Source organism: Sminthopsis crassicaudata, chromosome 5, assembly GCF_048593235.1.
Source record: "Sminthopsis crassicaudata isolate SCR6 chromosome 5, ASM4859323v1, whole genome shotgun sequence".
In the NCBI taxonomy this organism is placed as follows: Eukaryota; Metazoa; Chordata; class Mammalia; order Dasyuromorphia; family Dasyuridae; genus Sminthopsis; species Sminthopsis crassicaudata.
In genome coordinates, this window is record NC_133621.1 from 227,972,752 (window position 1) to 227,983,078 (window position 10,327).

General features: G+C 42.0%; 1 protein-coding gene across 1 annotated transcript; it reads right to left on the reverse strand.

Moving 5' to 3' along the window:
- Positions 1 to 4,600: 4,600 nt before the first annotated feature.
- On the reverse strand, positions 4,601 to 9,364 carry KRT18 (keratin 18). The gene is made up of 7 exons (XM_074270292.1): positions 8,703 to 9,364; positions 7,419 to 7,501; positions 7,043 to 7,199; positions 5,972 to 6,136; positions 5,696 to 5,821; positions 5,187 to 5,410; positions 4,601 to 4,775 (listed from the first exon to the last, which is right to left on the reverse strand). The coding sequence occupies exons 1-7, from the start codon at positions 9,114 to 9,116 to the stop codon at positions 4,658 to 4,660; spliced, it is 1,287 nt and encodes a 428-aa protein (XP_074126393.1). The 5' UTR covers positions 9,117 to 9,364; the 3' UTR covers positions 4,601 to 4,657.
- Positions 9,365 to 10,327: the final 963 nt, after the last annotated feature.

Genomic DNA, 10,327 nt, shown 5'->3' on the forward strand with positions numbered 1-10,327 from the left:
GCCAAGCATTTTCCACATGCCCCAAAACAGCCACTTCAACTGTACTAGCAGCATGCATCATCTAACTCCTTCTGCCAGTCCAGTGTCCCCACTGAGATGTGAAGAAGCTCCAGTGCAGAGAAGAACTACCTTCCCTCCTTCAGGCCTCCATCTGCTCTATACTTGTGTACAGGTATGGCATTCTCCACTCAACGATGAATATTCACACTTGGTTTATACCTTTCACATATCAGTGACTGTGAACTCCTGTAGATCGTCCAAACTCCATTCCTCACACCCCACCCCCTTTACCCAATTTCTCATTATCATCTCCCTTAATCCTCCCACTCCAAAGGAAGAACACCTGTTTTCATAAACAAACTTCCCTTCATCTTTATCTTTGGCATTCCTTCCATCAGCTGGTTCTTGCTGAAACTTGCTCTCTTCCTGATGACAGAGACTCCCTGGTCATTTTCTCCAGTACTGGCTGTACCTTCACTCATTCTTCTTGGCTCATTGGTCAAAGCCAGGGAGTTAGAATACTTGCTTCCCATTGCCCTGTCCAGGTTCTCCCCCTTCCTCCATCATTCAGTAACATCTGTCTTTGAGGCTCATCCTTTTCATCTATTCCCCACTCAATGAAAATTCTGGTAGTTATATACAGACTCCTAGGTCAACCCCCTTCCCTCCCCAGTGAGTTCATTATTTTGCTTAGAATTTTTTTTTCTCTCCAACTCTTACCCTCATACTAAGAGACTTCAATGTATACATTGCTTCTTCCTCAAATACCTTAACCACTCAATTCCTCAACCTATTCACCTCCCATGAGTTACTTTACCCCATCTCAGCCACAGAGAAAGAGGGTTATATTCTTGATCTTGCCATCACTCATAAATGTGCCACCTCTAGTTCAGGAATTCATAAAACTTTCTCACCATAATATATTCCCTTTTTAAAAAATTTTTAAAAATTTTTTTTTTAACATAGCCCTACCTATGTTACCCCAATTCTTTGACCCCTCAGTCATCTTCAGGCCATCTCCCTTACACTAACTATTCTTTCTTCTTCTCTCCAACTTGACCAAAAGTGAACCAATTTAACTCTACACTGTTCTTTCCTGAATCCTTAGTTCCCTTCTAATATCATCAGTTAGGCCCAGGGAAGCCTCTACCTTGGGTCATTTTCACCTTTGTTTGGTTTTTTAAATCTACATCTAATGCTGCTGAACAAAGGTGGAGGAAATCACACAATTTTCTGACAAAGAGTCCATTACCCATTTATGCTGTATAACCTCAACTGGGTCTTCACTGCTGCCAAGTAATCCTACTATAATTCCTTATTAGTTTGCTATCCTGCTCTTCACTGTGTATCTCCCAAATCTTTTCATGTCTCCTTAAAATTCCTAAGCCTTTCTCTCTCTAACTTTCAGCTAAAAATCTTACCATATACATATATATATATATGTGTGTGTGTGTGTGTATATATATTGCAAATGATAAAATGTTCTATTTAGAGAACCTTAATTATTTATATATATATATATATATATATATATATATATATATATATATATATATATATATATATATATATATATATGTATATGGCTTTTTACTTACCAGATATTATATATGGGTAATTTTACAGCATTGACAATTACCAAACCTTTTGTTCTAATTTTTCCCCTCTTCCCCACCCCAGATGGCAGGTTGACCAATACATGTTAAATATTTTAAAGTATAAATTAAATACAATATATGTACAAAAAGAATCAGACTTTGAAATAGTGTACAATTAGCCTGTGAAGGAAATAAAAAATGCACGCAGATAAAAATAGAAGGATGGGGAATTCTATGTAGTGGTTCATAGCCGATTCCCAGAAGAACCTTAAAGAGTTAATGAAATTAATTGAAATGGTAACTTCAGAATTTCTGATTATTTCCAGTAAAACTGAGTAGGAAGAAAAATTTCATTTAAAAATATAAATAAAAATAATTATAGAAATATGAACTATTTGGCAGTATCTAAGATACACAGGAACTATAGAATACTACTACAAAACAGGTTTTTTTTTTGTTTGTTTGATATATATATATATACATATATATATATATATATATATATATATATATATATATGTATATATATATATATTTTTTTTTTTTGCTGAGGCAATTAGGGTTAAGTGACTTGCCCAAAAATCACACTGCTAGGTAATATTAAGTATCTGAGCTCAAATTTGAACTCAGGTCCTCCTGCCTTCAGAGTTGGTGCTCTATCCACTGTGTTATCTGCTTACAGTTTTGTTTTGGTTTTGTGTTTTGTTTTTTTTTTTAGCAGAAAAAAAGACCTAAATAATTGGAGAAAAATCAACTGCTTAAGGGTAGACTTTGTCCAGAGGTTGCTGGGTGGCAGTTTACCTCATATTTTACAGAAAAAAAAAATTTGAGATTATACTCTTCTACCCTCTTCATCTCCTATCATCTAGATGCCTTCTGTCGTGCTTGTTTCCTTTACTCCCATCTCACATGATGAAACAATCTTATTCTTTAGCACTTATAAACCCTCTACTTTTTCAAGTGATCTCACTGCATTCCTTCTTCTCCAACAGATGGTCCTCTCTGACACCCTTTCACTTTTCAATTTCTCCCTATCTGCAAACATGCCCATGTCTCTTCAATCTGAAAAAAACAACCTTCCCTTTATTCTTCCATTCCAACTATCATTCTGTATCTCTCCTGCTCACTGTAGTCAAACTCCTTGAAAAGGTCATCTCCATAGGTACCTCCATTCTCTATCTTCTCAGTTTCTTCTTAAACCTTTACCATTTGGCTTCTGATATTTCACCAGAAATGCTCTTTCAAAGGTTACTAAGGATATCTTAGTTGAATTCAGTGGCCTTTACTCAACCTCATTCTCCTTCACCTTTCATATTGTTGATCAGTCTCTCCTCCTTGATATTCTCCTCTGCGTTTTCAGGACACCATTTTCTCCTGGTTTTCCTCCTATCTTAATTTCCTTTGCTAGATCTTCCCATAGGGTTTTGTCCTAGACTTTTCTTTTCCCTCTATACTGCTACATATGCTGTCATAAGGTCCCATGGATTTAATCACCCCCCTATGCTGATGAATGCTCTCCTTCCTTCCCTTTGACTTCTAACCTTTTTAGCTTCCTTTAATCCCAACTAAAATTCTGTTTCACAGGAAGGCTTCCCTAGACCCTCTTAATTCTATTACATTTCCTCTGTTAATTGTTTCATATTTATCTAGTATATGGCTTACTTTGTATATCTTTGTTTGCATGTTATCTGCTGTGTTAGATTCTAAGTTCCTTGAGGGCAGAAACTATCTTTTGCCTCTTTCTGTATTCCCAGCACAGTTCCCCGGGACATAGTAGGGATTTAATGTTAAGTATTACTTAATATTTAATTCTAATGCCATGGTATAATCGAATTGTTCCCATAAAGTTTTCTTGATCCAGTTTTTCTCTTCGAAATAGGTCTTGTTAAGCTTCTTTGCCTCTTTTTAACTTCATATTCTCTCAACAGACCAATCTCTATTCTCTTAGGACTTACTCTCATTCTAGGCTATCATAATACTCTATCCTGGATTCCCCCATCCAGTCACTCCTGTCCTAGTTCTGGTCTTTTCTGCAAAGAACATTATTTAGAATGGGAGTTTCCTTCCACATTCATGTGGTATGGCCATGGGATATTCAAAATTAAGTAGATTAGAAGCTAAGAAAATGGAGAAGAGCTGATAGGGAATCTGACTCACTCCTGCCACTTAATAAGTGATCATCTTCACAAAAACTCTGCCTTTGACACCCCCTTATATCCAACTTCTCTTCTCTCCTCCTCTTATCCATTCTGTAGAGAGATGGGTGGTGTGATGATGATATAACTGAATGGTAAAGAGAGATTGATAATGCCCATCTGGCTGCTGATGACTTCAGAGTCAAGTGAGTCAGTTTAGATACCCCATTCAGGGGTCTAAGAATATGGTGGGACTTAAGGGATGGGATCATGATTTAGGTTAGAATACCAAATAAGCTGGAAATGAGTTTGGGAAGGCCATAGTCCACAAGGACTAATGTTAGCATGGCTCCAGGTTTAGAGTTGGAATCTCAGATACCTAAAAGGGCTATGTGACCCTAGGCTAGTTACTAATATCTCAAATTGTATTCATTATTATATATTATCTCTTATATTTATATCATATTAGTATCTCATTATATCATCATATTATATACTAATATTTCTTATATTGTATACTACTATTATATATAATACCTCACATTGAATTTATTATATACCAATATTTCTTATATGTATGTTATATAATAGTATCTCATATTATTATATTATATACTAATTTCTTTATCTCTACAATGGGAATATGTAGATAGATAGTACCCACCCTTATCCCATAGGAATGTTGGGAAGATCAAATGTGATGGGATATGTGAAGAATTTTATCAACTTTTAAATGCCCTATCAGAAATGGCTATTATTGTCATTGTTGCCTACCCAATGAGAAGACTCTCTGAGCGTGAAGATTGTGAGGCAGGTTCTGGGCTAGGCTAAGTGATCATATCAATGAAGAGAGAGCAGAATTGAGGGTTAGGTGACCAAGGAGCCTTTATTAACTTCCTGACTCAGTCCAGGTCTTTTTTGGCCCTAACGCCGCAGGACCTTGGTATCATTGGTCTCTGCCGCCGCTTTGTTGCCGTCTACAGTCTTCCGAGTGCTGTTCTTATGCAAGGAACTGCCACTGCTGTCCAAGGCGTGGACAAGACTAGGGAGAGAGAACAATGCTGATTGAGGAGGGGGAGGAAGGAGAAGAAACTCCTGACTCTCCCACCACACTTTTACTCCTGGTCCAATTTAAAGATGCTGAGTCCCCCAGGCAGCTTTGGCCTCCTTTGTTCCTTAAGGAAGAATCTCATTGGGATTTTTTTTTTTTTTTGAGAGGCAATTGAGGTTAGGTGACTTGCCCAGAGTCACATAGCTAGTAAGTGTTAAGTGTCTGAGGTGAATTTGAACTCAGGTTCCCCCAAAAAAGAATCTTTAGAGAATGAGGAAAACCTGATTGAAGGATAAGGCGAACAAAGGATGACCTCAGTGTGGGATCTAACCAAGGACTGGGGACAGAGGCACTGGAGAGGTGGGAGGGGGCTTGCCTAAGGGGAACAGGACCCCTACTCACTTGAAGCCCTCTCCATCCTCCAGCAGGTTTCGATAAGTGTTGATCTCTGCTTCCAGTTTGACTTTAATGTTGAACAGGGCCTCATATTCCTGGGCCTGACGCTGCCCCTCTGTGCGCGTCTGCCCCAGCTCTGCCTCCAGGTGTCTCAGGGCTGTATTGATCTGGTCCATCTGGAAGGCATAGCGGGTTTCCACCTCCCTCAGGCTCTCCTCCAAGCTGGCTTTCTGGAAAGAAACAAAGATGAAACAGTGAGGCTGATGGTAAAAGAAGTATCCAATGGCTAACAGTTCTGTCATTTGTAGGATCATTAGCAAAATGGACTCTTTTTGGACTCAGATCCCTCCTTTATAAAATACCCGGGTGCCTTCCAGTTCTGATCTTTTATGAATCTAATACAGGGAAACAACATTAGAATTAAGTAGGTTGGGGTGGAATAATCAGGGCCTAAAATGGGAGGTTAAGACCTGGAGAAGGAATGGGGAAGTGGAAAGGCATTCAAATATTCTCACAAGATTTCGAAGGGAATCCAGGTCAATCTCTAAGGACTGGACTGTGCGTTTCAGCTCAGTGACAGTGTTTCGAGCTGCTTCCACCTCTTCAGATCTTGTGTTGATCGCCACAGTGCTCTCTTCAATCTGTCCAGAGTGGAAAATGTGATTTCTCTCAGTGTCCAGTTAAGAGCTCCATCCTCATATCTTTTCTCAATTTCTGCCTTCTTAGGACCCTTGTCTCAACACTTCTATCATCCCTAAGCTTCTACCCCTGAGAGGTTTTTCTTTACTCACCTGCTGGGACCAATATTTATCAAGATCCTCTCTGTTTTTCTGAGCCAGAGAATCATACTGGGCTCTTATATCAGCCATGATTTTGCTCAAGTCCTGAGATTTGGGAGAGTCCACCTCCACAGTCAGTCCAGAGCCTGCGATTTGGGCTTGTAGAGAATTCACCTCCTGGAATTAAATAAAAAAAAAAAAAAGTAGGTGGGGAGAGTGGGTCACGACTTAATAAAAATGTCTGACTGAACACCACTGATAATCGTGAAGGATACAGGTGGCACCGAAGGAGCCATCCGATGAAACCATATCCTCCCCACCAGACTTCTGCCTTAGCCAGACTGCCAATGAAATTCTAGAGTCTTTCCTCTATGAAGCTTCTTTTCCCCTCCCCCACTTCTCTCCATTGGCTTCTGATTCTGTTTCTACACATTGTTTCTTCATCTACCTTGTCGATAGGTTCTTTCTTCATCTGCCCTTCCCTTTGACCTCCCATGGTTTCCTTTCACCCCTTCACTTCCACACTATTTTCTAGCTAACCCTCTCTAGACTTGACTTTATTACTACTCCTTGCCACCTTCCTGGTACTGCTACCAGATATTTCTGGCTCCATTCTTGCTCCAGACAGTTTACTGGCCATTTTATTAGACTATAATTCAAATGAATCATGGAAAATGTTTATTTCCAATACATTTGATTTGCCAATGTGGTTAACAGCCAGGTTAAAACATTGTAGGCATGTAATGTCTAAACTTATCTATGAGGTTCCTCTATGTGCTTACACTTTCTCATCCCATTTCTGAGATTGGATCCCCTTGTTTGTCATTATCAGGGTGTCTAGCTCCCTAATCTTTGAAAGTCTACACAATATAATGTAAAGAAGGCTACAATTTGGAGTCAGAGATTGAATCTCAGGGGTTCAACCCCAACTCTTCTGTGTGACTTTGGGCAGCTCATTTCAATTCTTGTAAGTCTCGGTTTTCCAATTGTAAAATGAGAAACTGGACACTCCTAAAATCCCTTTTGGGCTTTAAGTCCCATCATCTCTCAACTGAGAGGTCTCTACCCTCCCTCCTAGCTCACCTCCTCATGGTTCTTCTTCATGAAGATCAGTTCTTCCTTCAGGGTTTCAATCTCCGATTCCAGCTGTAGTCTAGTCATGTTGGTATCATCAATGACCTTCCGAAGGCCATGAATGTCGTTCTCTACAGACTGTCTCATGGCCAGCTCTGTTTCATATCTTGGTAGATGGGATGGGGGCAAAAGGGGAGAGAGGTTAGAAAGGCCGCCCTCCTCTACCATCTCATTTCATACCTAAACCTGGAGCCGTGCTAACTCCAGTCCCATAGCCATCCCAAACTCATTTCCATCTTATTTGGTGTTCTAACCTAAATCATGACCCCATCCCTTAAGTCCCACCATATTCTTGACCCCAAATGGAGTATCTAAACTGACTCACTTGACTCTGAAGTCATCAGCAGCCAGTTGGGCATTATCAATCTGTAAGGCGATTCTGGCATTGTCCACTGAGCTTGCATAGATCTGGTGGGGGGCAGGAAAGAGACATGGAGGTAGCTTCATGAGTAGAGATCATACATGGGAAAGAAGGATCCTTAGCATAGGAGCATAGGTGGGTCACCCCTGGCATTTCTTAAAATCCTTCCTAATGCATGGTTCCTTAATCTCTATCATCTAATCGTATTTCAGATCATTTGTACTCTAGATTCTGTACTCCAGATCCCAGTAATAACCACCAACAAACAGCCCTCTCATCAAACCTTGTTTCCCAAGGCTATACCAGAGTTCCCTTCCTCCCAGGCCTAGGGGAATCATTGCAAAATCAGTTCCCCTCCCCCACCCCTTCACCTGCAGCTTGGTCTAAAGCACCTGCTTTTCCACTCCCTCCCAAAAGGGGTGAGGGAAGCAAGTCCCTCCCACCAATCCTCTTGTTTACCCATAGGTGACTCAGCTATATCCGCTTAACCCTCTCACAGAAGGGAGTCAGAACTAGGGCTTCTGGGGTCCTTTGTATGGGACATTTATTTTCTCTTCAACCCTCAAAATTCATTGCTTTCTTCTCAAGTCTCCACTCTTGGCTTACTTGACCTTTACTTGGCCTTTTTTTTTTTTTTTTTTTTTTTACTTGGCTGTTACTTCGCCTTTCTTGAAATTTTATGGCTTGGGCATTTGGGGGAAATGTTTTTCTTGCCTTTCCACTTTCCTTCCTTCCATATAAGGGAGGCTTCGGAAAGAAATGGGCCTCAGGGTGTGGAAGGGGAAGAGAGTTAGGGTATCTTTTGGGATTCAAGACCTGGACAAAGTTCGTGGCTCAGGAGAGTTTGCTAAAGCTGTCTTAAATCACTGATAAGTAATTAATTAGGTTCTATCACATTTTTAAAAAGTGTGATACCTATGTGAATTTTTTTAAAAGTCCTATGAGTCATTATTGAGGTTGACATGATAGGATGAAGAATTTTTTTTGGGGGGGAAAAAACAGCCTTTTCAGGAACAAAAGTTTTCTAAATATCAGAGACTGGGAAGATTACTGGGAGGCACTTTGTTTAGGAGAGAATTTCCCTATTATCTTTCCTAAAGTGACTTTCAACATTTCTAAATTAAAGGGCAAGAGTTATCAAAAAAGGCAAGCAAAAGAAGGACACCACTCTGGGGGTCTTGGAGGTCTGAGTTGGGGGGCTGTGTATTTGGGATGGACAAAGGGACACTTCGGCTTTTCCACCCTTACCTGCGCTCGCAGATCTTCAATCATCTTGAAATAGTGTCCCCATTCTCTAGTGCGAGGTCCCTTCTTGTCCATATGCTCCCTGATTTTCCCTTCCAATTTGCAATTCTCGGTTTCCAGGTTCCTCACGCGTTCCAGATAGGAGGCGAGGCGGTCGTTGAGCTCCTGCATGGTCTCCTTTTCTCCCTGGATCCCCCCGACCCCCCCCATTCCCCCCATCACGCTCCCGGCCCCGGTCCCCCAACCTCCGCGGATGCTGCTGGAGCGGGCCACAGAGATTCGGGAGCCAGAGCCGCCGGCGCCTGCATAGACACTGGCGGCGCTGCTGACCGGCCGGATCCGCTGGCTGGCCCCCTGGACCGAGCCCAGGGAGCGGTAATTAGTGGTGAAGGTGGTGGAACGGGTAGTGAAACTCATGGTCTCGCTGGAGGAAAGCAGGACACGAGCTGGTGGATCAGAAGGGCAGGAGAGCAAAGAGGGGGGGGTCAGCAGACTAATTTATAGTCGGAAGGGAAAGGGGAGGGGGCATCGGCCAGGACTGGCTCCGCCCTTCCCTGCTCCGGAAGGCGCACAGGTAGATAAACAAAACTGCCGGAGGGATTTTTCCCTGTCCCTTGATCCCAGGTTTCTCGGACCTCCCTCCAGACTCCCTCCTGCGCCTACCCCGAAGGTGGGAGGAAAGCAGGTGTGTGGGCCCTAGGGCGGAAGTTTCGAGACTGAAAATGACGTCCACTCCCGCCTTTCTCTGCTACACCCAAGTCCGGTGAAGCTGAAGGCCAGGTAGAGGGGGTGCTCCTTTCCGGGATTTGGAGATTTTGAAGCACTTGCCAAACTTCAGCCTTCAGTTTCTTATCAAAACCGGACCCTTACAATCCCAGACATATGCTTAACAGCCCTGAAAACATCCACTGTTACATGTCCTTACAATACACGCATCTTTGTAGAACTACAAACACACTAACATAACTTTTATACACTCCTTGGGACAATCGAGAGCCTGCGTAGCCAGGTTTGGAAATGCATGCTTTCACACTTCACACAAGTTTCATAGCTTACCAGGTCTGTGACTTTGGACAAGTAACATTCTTGAGCCTCAATTTTTTTGGAAAAATATACTATTATTATACCCAAAGGCGGCCTATCATCATAGAGAGGAAAGCTCTCAGTCAAAACCATCTAGGTTCAAATATCTCTTTTGACATTTTTTGGCTGTGTAACTTTGGACAAATCATTATCTCAGTGTCCAAAGGCCTTCCTTTCCTTCCTTCCTTCCTTCCCTCCTTCCTTCCTTCTTTCCTTCCCTCCTTCCTTCCCTCCTTCCCTCCTTCCTTCCTTCCTTCCTTCCTTTCTTTCTTCCTTCCTTCCCTCCTTCCTTCCTTCCCTCCTTCCTTCCTTCCTTCCTTCCTTTCTTTCTTCCTTCCTTCCCTCCTTCCTTCCTTCCCTCCTTCCTTCCTTCCTTCCCTCCTTCCTTCCTTCCTTCCCTCCTTCCTTCCTTCCTTCCCTCCTTCCTTCCTTCCTTCCTTCCTTCCTTCCTTCCTTCCCTTCCTTTCCTTCCCTCCTTCCTTCCTTCCTTCCTTCCTTCCTTCCTTCCTTCCTTCCTTCCTTCCTTCCTTCCTTCCTTCCTTCCT

Excerpts from the sequence above, each read along its gene's own strand:
- KRT18 (XM_074270292.1), bottom strand. The coding sequence starts at position 9,116 with ATGAGTTTCACTACCCGTTCCACCACCTTCACCACTAATTACCGCTCC. Across the intron at positions 7,200-7,418 it reads GCTGATGACTTCAGAGTCAA|ATATGAAACAGAGCTGGCCA; the intron begins GTGAGTCAGTTT and ends CCATCTACCAAG. Across the intron at positions 4,776-5,186 it reads GAGGATGGAGAGGGCTTCAA|TCTTGTCCACGCCTTGGACA; the intron begins GTGAGTAGGGGT and ends CTCTCTCCCTAG.